This window comes from Enoplosus armatus, chromosome 1 (assembly GCF_043641665.1).
Source record: "Enoplosus armatus isolate fEnoArm2 chromosome 1, fEnoArm2.hap1, whole genome shotgun sequence".
NCBI lineage: Eukaryota > Metazoa > Chordata > Actinopteri > Centrarchiformes > Enoplosidae > Enoplosus > Enoplosus armatus.
The window spans coordinates 14098103-14121212 of NC_092180.1; the positions used below are offsets into that span (position 1 = coordinate 14098103).

At 39.4% G+C, this 23110-nt stretch overlaps 1 protein-coding gene across 1 annotated transcript in view; it reads right to left on the minus strand.

Moving 5' to 3' along the window:
• Positions 1 to 7844: 7844 nt before the first annotated feature.
• galnt18b (UDP-N-acetyl-alpha-D-galactosamine:polypeptide N-acetylgalactosaminyltransferase 18b) overlaps positions 7845 to 23110 on the minus strand; it is a 66862-nt gene continuing 51596 nt past the window's right edge. The window contains exons 7-11 of the mRNA XM_070926435.1: positions 19413 to 19598; positions 16287 to 16424; positions 13462 to 13557; positions 10952 to 11116; positions 7845 to 8108 (exon numbers count right to left, since the gene is read on the minus strand). Of these exons, the coding sequence (XP_070782536.1) occupies positions 7962 to 8108; positions 10952 to 11116; positions 13462 to 13557; positions 16287 to 16424; positions 19413 to 19598 (732 nt within the window). The 3' untranslated portion in view covers positions 7845 to 7961. The remainder of the gene's footprint in view (positions 8109 to 10951; positions 11117 to 13461; positions 13558 to 16286; positions 16425 to 19412; positions 19599 to 23110) is intronic.

The following is a 23110-nucleotide window of genomic DNA, read 5'->3' on the forward strand; positions in this document are numbered from 1 at the left end:
GTGCTACATATTTGGTTATTCAAACTCAAATCTCAGATATCAATGCGTTATGATGAACCCATAATGTCCAGAGATGTTACTCCACATGGTGCGCTGCGTTCCCCGAGCCAGTGTAGATCCCAGTGTACCTTCCTGTTAATGTGTCAAATATCTATTAGGGCTGCAGCTCATGATTATAATCATTATGTATTATTTTTTGATTAATCTCTAAATTCTTTGGTTTTTAACACGTCACAAAAGATGAAGGTCTTTTTGTCTGACCAACAAACCCAAAGATGTTGATATAAAATGATATAAATGATATAAAACAGTGCAGCGTAGCACATTTGAGAAGCTGGTACCAGATAATGTTTGGCATTTATGATTGATTAAAGACTTGACATACTGATGTATTATCATGTGCTACATTATTATTTTGTCAATACTGCAACAATCTGTAAGCAGCATTTTACTGTCGTAGTTGCCTGAGGTTGAGCTAGTTTTAATTTAGTTACATACAGTTAGGTAATAATGTCCAGTGGTTCCTAACCTGGGGTTCAGGCCCTATCCAAAGATCAGAAGATAAATCTGAGGGGTCATGAGATCATTCATGGGGTAGGAAAGAAGAAAAAACAACAAAAAACAAGTTCTGCTGCACAAATTTATATAACTGCTTTAGACTTTTTTCTAATCTTTGCTTTTTTTGTGAAACATCCAATATTTCAAACAGAAATTTAAATGAAAGTATCTAATAAGTCTGGAGGAGTAAGGAGTCACAATCCAGAAAGTATAGTATAGTATATATATTTGTAATAATAATCTGAAAAGTGACTAGTAATTGTGGCTGTCAAACATATACTGAAGTACCTCAAATTTGTACTTCAGTAAATGTATGTGGTTATTTTCCACCACTGACGGTGACACACAGACGCGTTGAACAAGGTAGACACAGGCAGACAGATTGATTGACAGATTGTGTGACACAGTTGCAGAGAAGCAGTCATGTCCTTCTCTTATCTGCATTCAGGAGCCTGATTTCAGAATAGCACACGCCTGAAGATGAGAGTAGTCTTTAGGATTCATGTGAATCCAAAAAACTGATGACACAACAACTCTGATGTCTATAATCTGCATGAAACCACAAATCTTTAATACATATGCCGCACAGAACTGGTTGTGTTTACTTAGACAAACTGAAATCTTTCAGAACGATCTAAATCCAGTTGGAAGAATAAGAACCAGGATAATCTTCAGCTGTGGAAGCCTTCATGATCAATTTGTCTGTTCGGGGGGATCTTATATCAGACGCAGCTCTGTGAGCAGGAGGACGAGAATAGAAATAGAGTTTTGCTCCAATGCTCACAGGATGTCTTTCTCAACAGTGCTGCGGGAGTGAAGGGGCAGACTCTAAATCCAGATTGCAGTGATTAGACATTGTTGGAGTGTGTATACGAGTTCCTGCACTTTTCTACTCATTTAGATGAAAGCAACTGTCTGGAATTTCTCAGGTCAGTGGTGTCAGGGGCAGTCAGAAGGCAGACTATTGTTGTCACAGCAAAATGCACCATAAATATGTGTCTGCTCTCAGGTAATGTACTGTGTGACAAGCACAGATTGAATCACCCTTTGAGGTGTGATTAAATGTATTAACCCATGCTGTCCCAGACTCTCCTTGTTCCTGTGTGTCTTCACAAGCTGAAATGTTTCATAACTTCTGTCTTCAGAATAGGTTCCCTGGCTTTGCTCTGATTAACTTTTGAACAATATACTTGCAAATTTGCAGTTTATTTATTTATTTTAGTTCAAATGTACTGATCAGATGTGGTAAATGTGTAGATAGATAAAAGGTAGATAGATAGATAGATAGATAGATAGATAGATAGATAGATAGATTGCTGCTTGCTGTAGCTTCATATTTACTGTACAGATATTAATCTTCTCATCTAACTCTGAGCAAGAAAGCGAATAAGCACATTTCCCAAAAATATCAGACCTTTCCTTTTCACACCCCTTAAATCTTAAATCTTAAATATTTCTCCAAAAGCTACAATCACATTGCAGAAACAGATCCTTTAAGTATCATTTATTAAGAGTTTATCAGTCAAAAACTCTGTGTGGGTGTGCTTTGATCAGCCGCTTGTCGAGATAAGAAAGCAACCCCACAGATGTCCTCATGAATTAATTCAAATGTTGCTAAATCCTGATCCTGAATCAGAGCCCCGCCCACTTCAAAACAGAAACTATTGCAGAAAAAATATGTTTTCATGTAGTATCCATTCATACAAGGGGCTTATTTAAAGTCTTTCAGGGCCTTTAAGCAAAATGAACATGGGAGTGATCATGTTTTGGTGTATTAGGAAGTCCAGCTGGCTGTATTTAGCAACACATATAAATTAATGTTGCATACAGAATCATTTTATCTGTTTCCAGCATCCAATACAAGCGCTTGAGTTAGGACAAATGATTTCAAGTGCAATGGGGAACCTCCAGTCACTTACAGCAGGTTTGAGGGACACGAGTTGTTGCAACACCAGCAGAGGTTTTCATTCAGGATAATGTGTTTGACTCAGCTTTTATTTAAATGAAGTAAATCAAGACTTTGATCAGTGATTGATTCAGTGGCAGCTGATGCTGATGTCAAAGTAAAACTTACAAGACTTTCCAAAGAGGACAAATTTTACTTCTGTAAGTTGTTACTAAAAGCTAAAAGCAAATAGACTGCAGATGATACAGTCAATACCCATTTTGATTGTTTAATCCTCTTGGAGCCTCATCCATCACTTTCAAAAGCCAGTTAAATTGTAATGGATAATATGTCACAATGTGCATCCTCTCACTTGTTAACACTGAATATAACAATACTGCAGTAGCTGTAGTAAAGTATGGAGAGATTCCAGCTGGCAATGAGCCTTGTGGCTTTATAAAATCTGTGCTGCTGATTCAGTTGACGGAAAGCTGACATATGTTGTATTCAGGTTCATTGTTTTGAATGCTGAAAACAGAGCGACTATTAATGACCTGCAGTATCAAACTGGTAAAAAAGGAAAATAGCATGCCTGAAAGATTCTAGTAAAGGTTTTAAAGCTGCACTTATCAATATTTTTATGATAACACTCGATCAAAGGTTTATGTGTGATGTGAAATGTGTTGCTCGTAGTGCTGAACCCGCAGAGATCCTGACTCTGCAGTTCCTCTGCAGGTCAACTTCTTTCAGCTCATTGTTTTGGTTTTCCAGCCTGAATCTTTACTGTTTGGTTTCACTCTCACCGCTCTCATCAGCATCGTCATCGTCACCAGCCGCAGCTGTTTTCAACATGCACCAGGTGGCCAGAAACACGACTCCGATTAATGCTAATGTTGCTCTGTAACTGCTGGATGCTGGATTTGCTAATATTGAAAGAATCTCCATATCAACTTTATAAAGTGATAATATGTCAACGCTGCCAAAATGGTAATTAATGCAGCTTTAAAGTTAAAGTAGCAACTTATTTATCTATAATTCATCTAATTGATTAATTACCACAGAAAAAAACTGCATGATTTCATTATTTGTCTGTGGATATGAATCCATTTCACATTAATTATTATATTAATCATTTCTATGTGTTTGTGAGTTCTGTTTTTATATAAGACATGGAAGAGTAGTACATTCATTATTCACTGATTGTATCTGAAAGTATCTAACAGTGAAAATCTCCTGGACTGAAACACCTGGCTGGTTAGAGATGGTTTGCCCCTCACGTTCAGCCTTTTCATTATGACTTCAGGCCTTCAATTGATTTTTTTCCCCATGCGGAGAACTTCATTTCCACTGTAGCGAACCCTTTCTTCACCATTATGCTCTTTTACTTCACATACAGCACGGACAGATACGCACAAAAACAAATAGATTTGTCAGTTCATTTGCATAGGTCGAGCCATTCAAGAGTGACATAAAAAGGGCAAAGATCAAAGTTACATCTGCGTCTTTGGGCAATTATATTCTGTCACGTCTTTTTAGTTAATATGCTCACCTATGGTCTGATGCCTGGGGATATCTGAGAATGATGCAGTTTAGGACTTGTAGCCATGACAACGCAGTTACAACTCAGATTCACTCTCACACAAAACAATTAACAGTGACATTTATCCACATGTGAAGCATTTTGGCTGCGTGGTGAACACAAATTTCACACCCACATGCATTGTTCTGGTAAATCTGTTTTTCTGCTGAAACATCCCGCTAACGCTGTTGGCTTGCCGTAGATTAAATGAACAGTCATTTCATCTTTGGCAGGGTTTTATGCTTATTTTCAACTGAGCTGCTTAAATTATTCCCAATTTCTGTTTCCGTGTGTGTGTGTTGTCCCATATGCCCCGCGGTACTGACAGCTTCCCCTCAGCTACCTGTGGCTCACCTGCAGGAGAGGGAACAGAGAAAACCTCCTCTGTGGATCCTGAGGGGCGTTCAGATATTCTCACTTCTGACAAGCTGCTTCCTTTTGCCATATGGTATTCAAAACTCAGCTGATTCCCCTGATCACACCACGAGTTCTGCCAGGAATATATTCCTCAATGTTTTATGTCTCTGTGTCGGGGGGCAGAAAATAATGACAAGACATGATAGGTTGCCTCTCGGAGCCTCCTCCACAAGAAAGAGATGAATTATAGAGATACAGGGAGAGAGAACGAGAGCGGTGGGGGTGACTTAGACTTTATTTTAAGGAATAGTGTAACTGTCTGTACTGTAAATATGAAGCTAGATCCAGTAACCAGTTAGGTTAGTTTAACATAAAGACAGGAAATGGGAGAAACAGCTAGCTCTGTCTAAGTAACATAATCAGCCTACCAGAGCCTCTAAAGCTCACTAATTAACTCAATAAGTTTGTTCAATTTGTACAAAAACCGAAGCGTAAAGACAACAAATTGTCTGTATGTCCTTTTACAATAGTTATGACATGAAAAAGGAGCCACACTACATGTGGCAGTAAGTTTAGTTTTGATCATCAGAGTCTACATTACTACAAAGTATATCAATTTAAAAATATATCACACCACAACTAATAGGTGCATAGTAATTTAAAAAATACTGATCTAATACGTGATCTCTTGCCTTTATCCGTTGTACTTACATATTTGTTATAGGTATTCAGTAAGTATTTTACTGATACCCAAAATGTATATAATTTCACTGTAATTTATATGCGGTACTCTAAAGCTTCACTTGAACTACATACTGCTTTTCTACACTACAGCCAAATGTTTTAACAGCATGTTTGCACTATATCAACATTTTAAGTCCCACGGAGGGAACTCTCTGCACTTAGTGTTGCAAAGCAAAAATTATTAAAACAATTTAACAAGACACAACCACAAAACTGTTTGGAATCAAAGAGTAACCATCATGTTTCCCACAAATAATACACATTTCCCTTTTGGTCCATGTAGTTGCTACAAATTTCTGTTATATACGAGGCAAAACCAGATCAGTATATTTCTGGAAAGTCTAAATTAAAGAAGCACTCTCCATAAAAAAAACTCCTGTGATGAATTGCTCTTATGAATACAATTTTCATGACAGCTGCTCCAGAAAGGTCTGAAGATGAACCTGTTAAAAGTCAGTATTTAATTCCCATAGCAAGGCAAATGACTGTAATTTTGCAAATGCTACATCTCACAGGGAAGACGAGACATATGATCACCCTGGCTTCGTCAAAATCAGGCCACCACTTTTCTCTGAGACGTTGTACGTGACTCATGCTCAGACAGAGACAGCTCCATCACTGTGGGACACAGTTGGATGGATCGTTTACTCCAGATTTACAAGGGGTTTAATTCTCTGCTGTGTACTTTGTGCCAACCTAAAATAAAATTGTGGCACAAGATGAGGTGCTAAATCAACAAGGGTGATAAATGTATGTATGATTATAGAATATTAAACAAATGTACATATGCTGATTCCTTATCCGGGAGCACTTTAAAGCTGAAAGTAATGTTTGGAAAGGGCACTGGCAGGCAATCAGGATGAGAGGTCACCTAAAAGAGTATGTAAGTAATATGCATGGCAATACTGTTTGGTCGAATTTCTTTCATTCAAAAGTTCGAGCATGCAGAGGCGCTCTTATTGCATATATTAGGACGTGTTAGTGAGGGAGGTCCTTTTGATGAAAGTGGGTTTCCATGTATATTTAATGCCATGGTTTGCCGAGCTCTGCTTGAATGTGGATGGTAATGAGAACTGGCATGTTGAAAACAGGCTGTGCCACTCGCCTCCTCCCCAGGTGACAGTAACAGTCAGAGCAGAAAGCAGCCCCGTTTCTCAGCTTCTGTCCCTGCATTTGTCATTACAAACCGACGACATCACTTCCATGACTCTGTATTTCCAAAGTGCTGTGTGTGCGAGCATGTACATTAGTCTGTATTGTTCAATGAAAAGTCCCTTTTAAAAGCCGAAGCTATGGTGGCTCTGAGCGCTCAACACATTGCGGTGTGTTGAAGAAAACACATGGAGATAGACAAAACATAAGCAAACATATTCACCAACGTGACCACTTAAATGCAGCACAACAAACTGTGCTGCAGATATAGAAAGCACAAATTCAGGCGACAACCAAATACAGAAACGCACTTCAGTTGACCAATGATGCTGGAAAATGAGCTACCAATTTAAGGTCATTTCAGTTTTAACAGTCTGATTGTATGATTCACATATTATTGCAGGCTAACAAAGCATGTTTCACATTAATGGCATGTCTGCAATAGAGGTGCGTTATTTACTTGTCCGTCTCACACACGTCTGACAGAACAGATATGCTTAATCAATTTATTTATTTAAAGTATTTGTATGTTTCAAGGCTATTTTCTTCCGCACTACAGTGATGGTGTTGGGCTCTGTGCTCTGCCAAAATGCAGGTGACCAACACTCAATTCTGTGCATGAATGCATCCGACACAGACGGAGCACTGCAGCTGCTGCTCTGCTGACGTGCTGCTCACGCTACGCCTCCTGTGTAGACTCGGTGTATGTCTCAACTCCACAAGCCACAAGTCACGGCAACAACTTTTTTTGTTTTATAACCCAGTTCCGTTTTGTTCTCTGTAACTTCCAGCATTTCTGTACTTGGTTGTGTCGTCGGACTCTGCAGTGCATTTAGTTATACTGCATTTGTGTTATCAACTGATGAAGAGGTTTTCTACTTTTGCTTGTGTTTTGTCTATTTGCTTTTGCATTCTTTAGTTGCAGTGCATTGAACTCTCGGGGCCACCATAACACCTCCGAAATTCTTGACAATCAAAAATCAATTTGGGACTGACAGCAGATTCCTGTCCTTTTGATTTCAATGATAGCCTTTGATCTGAATCCTGGGTTGTGCCTTTAACAACAAAAGAAAAAAGGCACTTGCACTCAGTAGTTACATTAGTTATTTTACTGTTACATATTACAAATATTCGAAATATTAACACTTAGAAAATAATCTATCATTTCAGATTTATTCCCACATTTTCCCACATCTGTACAGCTGAATCGCATAATAAACCCACAAACCTGAGACACTAAAATAAAATAATTACAGCAGGGACAGGTTCAGAAAGCTTGCTACACAGTAGCAGTTATGAACAGTACAAAAACATATTGGACCCATTACATCTTTTAAGTCAACGAAAATCTGACTGTACTGTATTTACCACAAAATATACTAAATATACTACCTTGTCAAATCTGCAAAATATTCGCCAACTATGGCTGATCCTGTAGGCAAAATAAAATGTTTAACATTTACGATGTGATGTCAGCTGCTCATCAGAGGACATCGTGGTGCTCAAAATGATCGTGTTTAACCATGCACTGCTCTTCTGTCGGACTCCTGCTTCTTATCCTTTTACACACACACACACACACACACACACACACACACACGCACACGCATACACATGTGCACACAAAGGAAACAACTCCATCCAGTCTGGTGTGCTATTCACTGCAGTGTTCCTTTCAGCAGTCGATCATAAGGAGCTGCTAAACAGCACATTTGTGATGTACCATTTCTGTCCGGTGCATTTCTGCAGAGCCAGTTGGTAGCCGAACTCATTGTCACTGCTCGCTACAAGCTCTAGGCATCTCTTTGATTTCCTGTTCTGAATGGATCCTCCCTGAAAAGATAAAAGCAGGCTGGTTAAAATTGTGCCGGGCTCCAGAAGAACAATTTGTGTGCACTATAACTTGCCTCCTTAAAACCCACACTGCTGTGAATGGATACGGATGTGAGCTGCTGGAGCGCCCTGAGCGTTTTGGCTGATTCACATCCTCATTGGGCCCACAAGATAGCATCAACATGGTTTCAAGGCAAAAAACAACAGTGCACTCGCCAGTGTGGTCATTAGCTTTCTCCCTAGCAAGGCTAAGATGTTGAGAGAATACATAACACTAAAGCAAGACACTAAAACAAAATGGACAAAAACATCTGGTATTGAGGTGGAAGAGAAACTGAAACAAAGGCACCTCCTACTAAGTTTCAGAGCCATTACAATACTGTTTAAATCAATTATTTAATTTATTGGAGGATGAGAAATATTCCTGGAGGAAGAGCAAAAGTAAGGTCCAACATATGACAGCTGTTTGCCAGAGTCTGAACAACCAGCATGTCCTGATGAAACGAGGCAGGATTTTCTCTTTACAGTGTCACGGCTGACCAAGGACAAGAGACTGAAGAGGAGGCCTTCACCAGTCAATACAATCTGGAGAGAGAGCTCTTTCCAACACTATGAGAGGAATGTAGGAGGAAAAAGACCTAAGGATTGTACAGGTTGTACAGACTGAGCTAAATTATTCTTTCTGTATTCTCACTCAAGAGTTAGGCCTGTCTGTGCGGTCCAAGAGACACTTCTTTTTTTATAGATAAGAGATTGGTAATAACTGCTGAAAGGGGGCATTTATGGACCGCTATGTAGCGCTGTCCTGAGCCAGCGCATAAAAGCAGTGAATGGGACAATCAAGGCATTTTTTAAACTAAGCCAGACTCGTTTCAGATCCTATTGTCTATTGAATCCCCACTCTGGGAACACTAGCTTTCCGCTGATTTGTGAACAAGTGAACGGCAGAGATTATAACATTATTATATTCTATGATGTGATAACATCTTAACCATCTCCATGACAACTGAGCAGCTCCATCCTGCTGAGGAAGGCCAGAAGTTGTGGTTGAAAGCTTCAGAAACAACAAGTTTTGTTAAGCTGCACCAAATGGTTATTTCCTTTCAGTTGAAGGGGAGATTCGGAGAGAGACGCGAGGTGAGGTAAGGGGACAGGTCTTCTAAAAAGTTAGTTATTGTAGTTTGTCCTGCTTATCAACACGGTCTCGTCTAAGGGGGGACCCACAGTCTCAGACTTTGAAACCCCCTTATTTAGAACTTATTTTTAGCTGTATTTCAATTCATACATATAGCAATTTGATCACACAGAGATTACATCCCTATTCTTAATCCTGCCTACAAAGCTCTGATTGGCCGATTGTTTCTCAAACCGGAGGAAACAGCAGTCCATTAACACGACACCAGACCTTTTTGAATCGCTGAACAAATCGAAGATGTGGGCGGTGATTCAGAGGCCTGGGGCAAGACCAAAGTAAAAACCTGCAAATCTGGAACACAAGCTGATAAAATGAGCCAAGTTGTCTATATAACGTCTTGGTGCTGCTTCTTAAAATAGCCTCCAGGAGTCGTATGTATATGTGTGCATATAGCATGTGGGAAGGTTGTTATTTGATTTAGGAGGGTTTGTTAGGGTTTAAATTAAATGTACTATGCTATATGCAGAACAATATGTATTTGTTGTAGGGAAATAAAAAGGCAACACCCACACATACCCACAAAACACACAAGCAAAACAAACCACACAGTCCCGCCCACTGAACATATGTTTGTTTTTCTAATCAGAAAACTCAGCACCTACCAACATAGGACTAATCTTTACATGCAAGCACATATTTAATTTCTTTCACAAATCCAGGCTCATCAAAGTCACTTCTTTGTGGATAATTAGAAGTCTCTACAGTGGATGAGAGAAGTGAAGCAATTTTGCACATTTCACAGGGAAGAGATTAAGACTATCTTCAGCTAATCAGGTTTTGTGCAGAATGGTGCAACATTTGAATTAAGATAAAAAAAAAAAAACCTTTCTCACTCTCTAATTTGTACATTCCTCCATTCCCCAAAGTTGCTACGGCTGCATCAAGGCAATCTACTTCATTTTGAGCTCGACACTTTGCTTATGTGTAGTCAAAACTGTGTCAATAATTGATGCCATATTTCAGAAAAGGGATATGCTCCAGCCATACTGATTTGTACCCAACCTGCTTACTAAATTATGCAAAGTTAACAAAAATAACCACTTCAAGTTCAGAATGAGGATATGTGACATATGCGTATAAAACCTTTTCACACTTTGTGCCCATGACGCTGTAAAACCAAATAGACACACCTGCAGCGGCAGTCCAGAAGTGACAAAAGAGTATTGTGCTTGTGATAACAAGCGTCTAATATGAGGAACATTTGGGATTTTATACATATTTGGCTAAAAGAGGAATACAATCTATAATTAAAACTGCACTGACAGCATAGCCGACAACAATATGAGGTCTTTTGAGCCCAAATCAAAGCATGCAGCAAATCCAATTCACCCGCTGTCATGGGGCATTTTGTGAGGTGGCTGCTTGTTCTGTTTAAACCCATTTTGCAAGCACAGAGCCGCTAATGAAGAAAGACAATCATTAAGTTTCAATGATTCTTCATGTCTGAATGAGTTCCAGGATTGAGGGGAACTCCGGTCAAACAATAAATTAAACCACCGGCATTATTAAAAGATACCTCCGCAGTTGGTTTTCCTGTTTTCAACAATTCAACTAACAACCTTCACTGAGGCTGAATATAAACAAACAACTGAATGTTGACCTTGTGTTTTCTGACCACCTGTGGGGGGACCGTGTCATGGGTTGTCACCTGAGTGAAGAGCCAGTGGAGCTTCATGCGTTTGGCTGCGGCATAGCTGCACTCGATTAGGCGCGGCCTGCTGTTCACATCCACCAGGCACTTGTTGTCGTCGTCGTCAACGGTTGGACTCAGGAGCCCGATGTGGAGCTGCTGGGTACTGGTGTAGTACACATTCTGCAAGAAACACCACATCCTGTAGTGCTGGACTGTACGGGCTGACATTTAGATAATGGTGCTTCCAGAGCTGCATATGACCATACAGGTAATAAACTATGCAACAATGAGGCTTCTTTGGGTATGAAATATGCGTATTTATACAGCTATCGTGACAGAGTGGAGGACAAGGAAAGACAAGGCACACAAAACAAGCTCATTAATAATTCAGGAATGGGGAAGAATCCCAAAGACTTGTGCCGCCCTCTTTTGAATCCCTCCCCACTGCTTTTTTCAAGGGCAGTTGTTTGCTCATATGAAGCTGCCAAAAGCTGAAAATCATTTGCAGGAATAACGCAGGGGAAGCATGTTGTGTATTCAAATAGAAGAAAGGCTTAGTGGTATAAACATTTGCCTGTATTTACAGACAGAGTCTACAGGCGTAACGCTGGCTTTACTTCGCTGTAGCGCACACAGAGTGATAAACAAGGACGTACTGTATATGATGATATGAAATTGTATAATTTGTGCATCCTACAGAGATGGAAAGTAAACGAGGGAGGACACATTAATTGGTTTGCAGAATCCAAGTGATAAAGAGGTGTAACAAGAGTATGGGGGAGTTAGATTCATATCAGAGTAAAATTGGGTACAGAGCAGACTCTGTGTGTAGAAGTATATATATTTCATAAGAGGGACCGGGGCAAAGACTGTCTCTGACTCAGCACCCCCATTAGCTGTCAAAGCACCCTAAGATATTTCCTTTTATGAAGAATAAAAGAATCAGGGCCATGTTTGCTTGTTCTGCTGCTTGCCTATACTTTTCCTTTTTTACTCTTACTCTCTAACGCCCAAACAGCCTCCTGCCTCCTTCACACCAGACGTTAAACAGTCTGACGAGTGTGATTTTTTTATTCTTTTATTTGTGCTGCTCACTTTTGGAGCAGGCCGTATGTGGCTGTGGTTTCTATTGTTGCTGTGCTTAAGTCGGTATGTTTTATTACATGCTGGAGCTGAAGTGATATACGGTATGTTTTGCTGACAACATGCTCTTCTTGTAAAAGTCAGTCATGTGTTGGATCGTAAGCTTTGTAATACCCTTCCTTTCATGTGTGCCTGTGCAATTTTCTGCATTTACCGCAGCACCTCGGATACAAAGTCTAGCTCTCCCAAGGCAGATCAGTATAGCTGCACTTACAACAACACATTTTGACTGACTACAGCAACAGTCTATGTACATGTATCTTTATAGAGGCAATCCAGGGACTAATTCCTCTCGATGATGTAACACTGAAACATAAAAATAGAGCAGACTAGATTTGTCTTGCAGAGGAGATCCCTAATCTCATTAGGAACGCTGGTGCTACTCCAATCCTTTGTTTGAAATGCCTGGATTTATGAGAGATTTATAGCATATAAGAGATTTATAATTAGCACGTTTTAAAGTTATCTAGGTCTCAGAACGGGCTGCAGAAGTTGACTTATGAGTTTCTTAAGGAAAACGCGTTACTAAAATTATACAGATTTCTCCCGAATCAGTTTGAATTTGCTCTGTGGTGTGAATATCAATACCGGCGTAATGAGTGTGAAACGTCTAATAGATTCATTTGAACTGAGAGGGATAATGTGAGATCAAGCCTCACTCTATAAGACAAGTTTACAACTGCCACAGCAAGGTTAAACAATCTCTGAAAACAATCTGCTCAGACATAATGGGATAAAGGGATCGATAGGAGCTGGAAGAGGCAGGAGAAAGTAAATGATAATCAAGCTTTGACATTTGAAAACACTTAAACTCCCTGTTATTTGGGCTGAGATATATCCTGAACAAGTAGTCCAGAGATACTACAGTGACTGATGAAAAACACATGCAATAAGCCAGCGTTTGAAATAAACCTGAGGTCTTTCAGGCTGTGTGTGTCTGAATCTGAATCTTTGGGTGATTTACTCTTTAATCTTTTAAACATCTGCGTGATTATAAGAAGGACAACCTTTCCACATTAAACTGAAGAAAGCCAGAGATGGACTTTGTGTTTTGTCAATAATGTGGCATTTTATTCTGAGCTGGATCCAGTTGAGACATGTCACCCCTAAACGGAGGTGTATGAAAAATGGAGACAAGTTTGATATGTATTTAAAAACAAGGAGGACTGTTTCTGTAAAGAGCAAGATAGAAAACCTGATCCTGTTTTATGAGGTAAAGATACTGAGAGTATCTAAGAGTTTGATCTGATCTGAAAGGCGAGTTATTTTTCTTCAAGATGGAACAGGTTTTATTGAATAAGAAAAACAGTTCTCAAGATGGAAATAAAATATAGAGTTAAATCTAGCTATGCGCTGCATGCTGCATGAAACAGTGCTCTAACCTGAGGTGTCATGCCGTGACAGAGATACAGGATGGGGACGTTGTCGTTGTCGGGCCCCTGGTCCAGACACAGATCAATCTTCAGAGAGTTTTTCAGCTGGTAGACAAAGAAAAACACACACAGTCACGTAAACACACAAAGAAACAAAATATGTGAATTGTCCAAGCAAAAGTCCTGCATTGAAAATCTTACTCAAGTAAAAGTATGTAAGTATAATCAGGAAAATGTACTTAAAAGTGCATCAAAAGTGAAAACAAATCATCAAACCACACCCACACAGTCCAGAATAGTTTTTAAGGGTAAATGCTTAATAAACAAAACCTAAAGATTATTATTTTTACTTGTATTGCTGCTTAATTAGCCATAAATATATAATGTTATAAAGAAAGATGTGAAGCCAAGTTTTCAGGGCTTTAAGACAGACTTTGAAATTAGTTAGGGATTATCCATAAACTCTAATAGATGAAAGAGGGTATTTTGGGTATACTGTGTTTTGAAAAATGAGTGAAGTTGAAATATCACAGAATTTGTGCTGAATTTGAGCTTTGTGTTGAAAAATGGATATTCAACGTTTTCCCCCTTTATTAAAGACTTTTTATTGAAGAATTTGCTAAAGAATATCCTGAAAAGAAGGTTGTAGTAATATATATTTTGCGTTTATGGTCATTTATACTTCTCTTGTAAGTTTCTGTTACAAGAGTAAAAAATGATGATAATGTCTATGCGGAGTACTGATGGTGATCACCAACATGGTATGTTTTATAAGGAAACCAAAAACAACCACCCTGAGGCGAGGTGAATAAAACATTGCGTTCTGGACAGGGGTTGGGTGGCTTTTTAAAAATCTGGATGGACTATGAATAATGGTAACAGATCGTTCCTGAGTGGCGTCCAGTCCACAGATAAAAATCATCTACTGCCAAAACACGGTGAGAGTTGCATCCACCACCTGCTCTCTTCAACTCTGCAGTTCATTATTTCTTCCACGGGGGAAACAAACTATTTTTCAAACATTAAGCGCTGCTTGCTGCCAGTGCTCGCTGTTAATATAAAAATGTATCCACAAGACTGTGTGAGTGTGGACAGGAGTTATAAAGGGGAAAGGAGAAAGGCTTTTAAATCCCACAGTAACCATCTAATATCAGCCGGGCATATTCTTTGAGATTCACACAAACAGAATATACATATTAAAGGCTATTTACAGAAAATGCAGAAGAAGCACGGCCTGAGCGGGCTGAAACACGAAAATGTGAATCATACTCTGAATCCTCTTGAATTCATTTTTGCTTTATCAAAATGTAAATCAGAAGCGTTACGCTTGATGAACATGACTCAGACTTTGAGGCCCAGAGGCTTATTCATGCGCATCATCACAAAGGTCTGCCTGATTGCCAGATACAAACTGCACCGCAGGGAGCTCCAGGGACGGTGGTTTGTGTGGGGAGAGAATTAGGTAAAGATGTGAGATCAGAAGAACACAGCTAGGGATGATTCAGCTCCCCATTGGCTCAGGAGATGTCTACTTCTATCTGATAATCAGTAAATCCACATGGTCTTGTGCAACAGCTCAGGTCTAACCATTTCAAGTGCAGGAGAGTGAAAACATTTTTAATTATACAACAGCGACACCTGTGGGGACAACATTAGCTTAAAGTCACTAAGATTTGATGTTGCACATACACGGCTATGCCGCTTCTCATACATACCTATATGTAGCTCACCGAGAATGATCCTTACCGTTAACCTGTTTTTGGCATTGTGTACATTTGTGATTTGCACCTTATTGATATTTTTTATTTTCTATTTTCACTCTTTCCTACTATGTAAAGATCTGTCTTATCTTACATCTTTAGTTTCTGTAATGTGACGTATTTCTGAATGAAATGCAATATGTAGCACAAAACCCTTGAGATCTGATTGTACTGCTGTCACATGGGCTTAATGAATACTCTCTGAATACAGTCGTAGTGATATACAGTGCTGCAGAGGATGGTTGACCTCTACCTGCACCACCCTCACCCCCATTTTTAGATCAGGAGGAGGATGATGATGAGGGAGTAAGGAATACATTAGACCTCAAACATATTCCTAGGAAATGTGAAGTAAGTTTGTGCCAACAAAAATCATTTTTATCCAATGCTACTGGCATGGCATGTAATGGCTCCTCAAACCACCGCGACTGACTGGCCCATCAAATGCATGTCGCAAATATAGAATAATGAGGTCAGATAACTCAGAGAAATTAATCTAATGAGGTCGGCCTATTTCCTTGTCAGTTTGTACAAGAAAAAAAACATGTATACAACATAGAAAGCGGTGCCATAATACCGCGGCCTGTGTGTCACTGTGTATTAGGGTGCATCAAAGTGATGTGAAGTGGGAGGACCGTGGAAATAAAGCTGTTTGAGAACAACTAGAAGCGGGCAAATAGAAACACTGCCAGCATGCCCTGCTGGCTCTCAGTTTCTCTGGCTTTTCTGACTAATAAAATTCAGCTGCAAAGCCCTCCAGTGGGATATCCTACATCTACTGTATATTTAAAATGAGCTTCGATTCATCTACATATTCATCTATGTAAGTTCATCACATTAATCCAACAGAAAATTATTTTTCAGTGACTTCTGAAGTGAGAAGGAAAGAGTCAAAGTCTCCCTCAGTAAACCTCCTCTTTGTGTGAACTGTTTGTGTTGTTGACAGCAGCCATCCGGATCCCAACACAAGGGATTAAAATTATTTGCTCAGGCACGGTTTAGCCTTGTTTTGGCTTTTGCAGACACAGAGTTGAATTTGGGATGAAGAGGGAGGCTGTGGCGGCGGCAGCTTACTACTCCGTATGCGATGGTTTCGCTGTACATCCTCATCTCGGGATAGATGTTGACCAGGTACCATCGGAAAGTTTTACACTGAAGCCGCTTCCTCAGGGCCTTCCTCTCAGAGATATCACCAATATCAATCCCTGAGTCCTGGGTTCAGGCACACACACACACACCCACACCCACACACACACAGATGCGCACACACACAGATGCATGCACACACACACACACGCACACACACACACACACACACACACACACACACACACACACACACACACACACACACACAGATGCACACAAAGCATAAAATTGATTAACTGTGGCTTGTTGAGAGGCAAATCAGATAATGGGCCATTGAGGAGCATTGTGCAGCCATTTGGTATGTATTTGAATAGCTTCTATAGGGTTTAGATTTGTTCCTGTTCTGCCTTGAAAACCATCTACTGTACGATACCAGCCGACACACTCAGACTCATGTTACCAGAGTGAAGTGATGTACTTCGCTATATTTCAGAGGCAAATGTTGTACGTTTTACTCCACTACATTTATCTGATGACTGCAGTTACTGGTTACTTTTCAGATCAAGACTGTGCATAGTAAAACATGATAAACTTATAAATACCAGACATTGTTCAGATTAAAGCAGTGGCTCTCCCAACATATTTGACTTATATTTGAAAAGCAACATTTTTGTGGGGTCCCTTATCATGTTTAACATCTGTATGAGTTGTTAGCTGTTCCCCTCTAAACTTCTCTCATGGCTTCATTTAAATAACAGTTTGAGGCCAAAAGAGGTGAAATTAATTAATAATTAATATTTCACAAAAGAGTCCAAAAAATGAATACAGATAGCTGTATCAGAACTTTGTTTTATCTTCTTTCCTTTCATAAAATGAAGAAGAAGAATCATCTCACAACTCCTCAGATTGTATTACCTGATTTACTGTATTACCTAGGGCCCGACCCCTAGGTAATACAGTAAAATGCTGCTTACACATTGATGCATCAGTAACAATTTAATAATGTCACTTATGATAAGAAACAGTATCAGTCATAGAGAATAAGGTTATGCAGAATGAGTACTTTTACTTTTGATACTGCTAATAATTCTGCACTTTTGCTGAAGTTAAGGATCTGAGTACTTCTTCCACCACTGCATGTTACCATCTGCCTCATGTTGTCCACTGTGTCTCATCTAACGTCACTGTTGCCTCCCTTTAATAACTCAAAAGCTGAAGTGGGTGCGAATGTTGCTGACGGGGCTCTCTGGTGCTCAAAAACATCAAAAAGTAAACTCAGATGGGAACGTTGGCACTGTGTTGATTTTTACACTCTCAGAGGTAAATTAACACTGACAATTTTGCCGTGTAGTTAATTCATGGGGCTAAAGCTGGGGCTAAATTTCATGCTTCTTGAGTAGAGACTCTGTTAAACGCCTCATTATTGACTGAATGAATTGCCTGCAGATGTTCATCTATTCATAACGTGGATTTACATATTCAAACAGATTATGTAGGAGGAGAAAAAAAGCTTCAGTGAACAAACATTTGATTTTGCCTTTGAGGGATGCTACATTTAACATAAGACGACACAGTGCGATTATTTACTTTACTTTTTGAGTTGTTGACACTGCAGATGTCTTTATTCAACATCTCAAATAATACAATAAAGCCTCAAATACAGAGATTCAAAAGAATAAAACATACATAATCAAGTTAATTAATTATGCACATCTCTTTTTTCTCTGTACTTATATTTTTCTTTCTGCATTATTATTATTTTGCTCTCAAGTCACAGCTATAATCCAGATAGTTTCTTTAATTCATCTTTTAAAATGTTAATATAGTTCTTTGCATTGAACTGTCTCACTGCTCATGTCTCTGTTCAGGCCATTGTATTTAATCATATTAAGTATTTATTTATTCTGTGGCTCGTATTTAAATAGGGACATTCTGTAAGTGAAAATAAATAATTGAATTTGAGCCTTCTGGAGGTGTCAGGGGCCTGATGCAACATCTGCGATGGGAGGAGAGCAGCTGATAACAGACGACCCTGTAACATTTACATTAGGTGGCCGCAGAACAGAGCTGCCTGTTCCTGTACATTTGTTCCTGTATTCATGTTTGTGGGTTTGTGTATCACTTCGACTTGGACATCTGTATGAATGCTCCTTCTGGATTATGACAAAAAAGGCTGCAACAAACAAACAAATCCTGTGCACAGATAATATAGATATTACTGAAGCTCTTTTGGTTGTTGTGTTGTTTCTACAAGGGATGCAACACATAATCAATATTGCAGTATACTGTGATGTGGTCTGTTGCAACATGTTATTGATACAATGGCAGTATACTGTAATATGCTCACTGGTGATACGAAGGCAGAGGTGTTTTCTTCCTTTTCTACACACACGTGACGTTTCAATGGCTCTGTTATGTAGCCAGTTTACAGCTGACATCTGACATTTGAAAAATAGGACACATGTACATACTGAGGATTGTGTTAAAATCATACAGTTTCATCTCAGCTGTCTATAAAACTGAAACTGAAAGAACTTCTTAATGTTTAAATGAGCCTCTGAATGAGCTGAATCGTGCTCTTTTAAAGGAACAGATTGGTTTAAGGTAATAAACTGATATTGGTATATTTCCCGCTCCAAGAAGACACTGTTCAGAGCAGTAAAACAGGTAGAAAAGAATACATGGTGAAGATAAAAATGCAGTGGGAACTTTAGTGTTTTTTCCCCTAGTGGTTAGGACGCATGCCATATATTTTCAACGTCTCTTTCCGTTTCCTGTCTGCGTATCTACTGTAACCCATCTCGTAAAGGCCAAATGCCAAAAACACATGTAACATCTTTATGTAACAAATTGATGAATCCAAATGAGTCCCTCAGTGATAAAATAACACCTGAACTACTGAGTGGTTGTGCTGCACATGATACTGTATCTTTAAAACACGATTTTCACTCAGTTCTTTGTATTATTGAAAATGTTGTCTGTTTTGTTCAACATTCAAAATAAACACAAATGCAGTCACATCTTTATAATCAATAAAAAACATTAATAATACATTTGTATTGTAGATGACTAGACACAGATAATCGCCTGTATCGTGACATGATCACTCACCTCCATGGGAATATTCCAGGCCATGTAGACGTGGCTTTTAAACTCATCCATCCAAACTTCTGCAACTCTGAGGGCGTTTCGCCGCACGTGAGATGTGAGATCCTCAGTGTAGGGTTTATGAGCACGCTCTATGTGGGCGATGCGAGCACAAGGCAGGACCTCCACACTGCCGCCACACTGCCACACCTGGTTTTAAACATTACAAACACAAAGAAAAGAGAAAATGTGTCATTCTTCTACAGTAATAGCCCAGCAATGAGTCTGCTTTACTTTTAAGAGTTGCTGTGACATATTGTACTGTAGCTAGAAGTTAGGCCATCTGTGGAGCACTGAAATAATGTTTGAAGTAGAAAGTAAAAAGTTTCAGTGAAGCCCAATCCTCGTTCTGCCGGGGAACTCAAATCCTATTAAATTAACTTATTAATTTGATGAAAAATGTTGTTCTTAGATGCGTGGGGCTATGACCCCTCATTCATTTCCACTGTTCTGTTTATATTATTGGTCAGTGTATTCCTTTTGTATTCCTTTATTTTATATAGTGGTTATTTTGTTTTTTTGTACTTTTTTAGTGCCTGTATCTCTGTCCTGATGGTGAGACTAAAACAGACTGTTACTCAGGTTGGAGAGCAGTGAGTGCAGCGGGCCATGATGGCATCATTTCTACGCTGCTTAAAGCACATTTTAGCCAACAAGCAGAGGCCCTTCATCACCTCTACAGCCTACTGTATCCTTGACTGTGAGGAGAGAGTCCCCATGGTGGGAAACGTTAATGTCCCAGTGCCCAAGAGGAGAAGCCTGAGTCCTTGATGACTAAAAGCCAGTGGCACTAACTGCTCACATAATGAAGACCTCTGGGAGGCTCCAGACCCTGGTGCAGGGATCTCTGCAAACTATTCCCAACTGTGATACTTCTATCCAGCAAATGGTGACGTTAACGATGTCGGATTCCCAAAATGTCTTCATATTTTGTTCAATATATTTTGTGTACATGCAATGACACTTTCTGTAATTGCCCCTGTGAGTTATTAACATTTCAATTTATTTTTAGTCATGAGTCATTTTTTGATTAACATTAATACAGTACATCAAAAAGGATATGAACTTCTGAGTAACAAAAACTTTGAAAAGAACTACATGAGAATTAAAGCTTGGAGGGAAATGAATTGGGGAATGAATTAGGTCGTACAATGGTGCTGATTACTATCTGAAAAATTCGAATGGTATCTCAAAGCAATTCAAAGACTCCACAGAAGCAATGAAGATGTGCTCTTCTGTTTACAAGCTCACATTTGTATGGCGATGTAACTACCAGAGCCTGTGGAGGATGCTCAGAAATCACTGAAATGTGCCGAGCTTAACATTAGTCCAGGACGCCCGGTGTTTCAGCATGAATAAGGTTGAAATCGTCACGCTGCGCTGTTGTGTGAGGACAAAATAGCACAGCTGACATCCTCCTTGTGTTAAAGTAAAATATGTCATTTCCATCAAAAAACCTGCTGCCAAAGAACATTTACAAGACGAACAACAAACATCAGATGTGACATAAACTGTAGATGTGACTGGGACACTAATGATTGGAAAAGAGGTGTTTTTAAATTTCTTTTGCAACAGTAGACCCTGAACCTGTTGGCGGTCCCACAGTTATAATATACATCTGGCAATTAGCTGAGCATTATTATACGTGATGATCATACACTGTATGTATTTACACATGTACACACGCTTATTCAAGGGTCTGCATTAAAAGGCAGCAGGACAAGGCTGAACATGTGCAGTATTTCTACTGCGAGATTTCTGTGGGAGGGTAATTGATCAAAATATCAATAGAACAGTTCAGACTGTGAAGGAGGAACATCTTGTCTAATTTTCTCCCCCAATTTTAAGATAGACTGAGTAGATATTCTACAAGTAATACTTAATTAAAGGCTCATGTGGTATTTAAAGTTAAGCTAAATAAAGAGAAACTGGTTAGTTGTGGCAGCGGCATCACACTGAAACTCCATATTACTCACTGATATTCTTATTCATGTGCAGTTTAACAGGGAAAAATATGTTACTGCAATTACAACAAGTAAGAAGAGTTCAGTAAAGAGTCCAGTCAAGTCCAGCCATGCTGACATACAGTTCAACACACTGATCCAACCAAATAATTCCCAGGTTGCCGTCGATGTTGATGCCTTACTTTAACTGATTAGACAGTGACAATGCTAAAATACTGATGTTTAGCATGTATAATGTTTACCATGATCACCAACTTAGCTTACTGTGTTAGCATGCTAACATTAGCTAATTAGCACAAAACACAAAGTACAGCTGAGGCTGATGGGAAAGTCATGGGTTTTGCAATCATTTGGTCATAAACTAAATTATTAGGCAAACAGATGAAAAGTCACAGGATCACCAAAGTTATTACAATTCATCCTAAGGGGACCATGGATATATGTACCAATGTCATGACAATCCAACAATAGTTGTCGAGATATTTCACTTAAAACCAAAAATGGCTAGAGGAAAAGTCACAGGATCACCAAAGTCATTAGGATTCATCCTCTGGGCACCACGCATATCTGGGCCAAATTTTATGGCAATCCAACCAACAGTTAAGATATTTAAGTCTGGACCAAAGAGGTGGACTGGCTAACATTGTCATTCCTGGAGCGGTACTACTAGCAACATCAACAGATGAACTGACAACGAAAATAATCAGTAGCTGTCTTGTTCCTCCAAACCCAACAAAACACATGACCTTGGAGATTTGTTCAAACTGAAAATGGCGCAGTCAAACATTGGAAAATTGTGCCAGCACTTTCTAAAACACAGTCAATTACAGCTTGTATTCTGCCTACATTCTTCACTGTCAACTTTCCTTTCAGACAATGAAACAAACGCCTCAATTTTTTTTTGCCTGTATGACGCCCCTTGCAGTTAACCACTAATTGTCTTCTGCCTTTTTCCAAATGAATCACTAGAAATGGGTCATTACTGTCAGGACAGAAGTCGGAGTCTTCCATTTCTATGGAGGGCTGTATTGTTATTCCAATCAAAATACAACAATTTTATACAGTTGGATATTCCTAATGGTGCACTCCCCTTGAATGATCAAATCCACCATCTAATTTGCATGGTGACTCATAAAATCTGTTTTCCAGTGCGCTGCTGAAGCGGAAAGCACAGCTCAACAGCACTGCAACAGTGACACTACACTTTACTCCAAGATGGTGGCATGATCCTGGAAGAGAGAAAATAGCAGTTAGGGTTCACAAAACTTCTGACACTTTGGTCCTTGTCATATAAGGGTGGTATCATGCCACCCCTTTAGTCCATGTTTGAGTCTACTTTGTGTTATTGAAAGTCAGGCCCTCTCTCCACCCAGTCTCCCTGACTCCACAGCGATGGAACAATCTCAGTCAGGACTGAAAACTTAAAAACTCATCTCCTCAAGAAATACCTCACGTCCCCTGCTCCCAGTTGTATCACACCCCTTTCTGTCATATCCTCCTGCAAATATGCTCCTGTCTAAATCCGATCTTCCTCGCTATCTAGCTGTTCTCCCTCTAATTTCTTTTAGTAGAACTTTTCTGGCAGAGAGGCGGTCTCACATTACAGCAGTGTTTGCAGATCTATTATCAGGGCACCCTCGGCCTGAGCCTAAACTAATTTTACTGCTGCCCTCATCATAATTTGCTTTTGATAAGAGC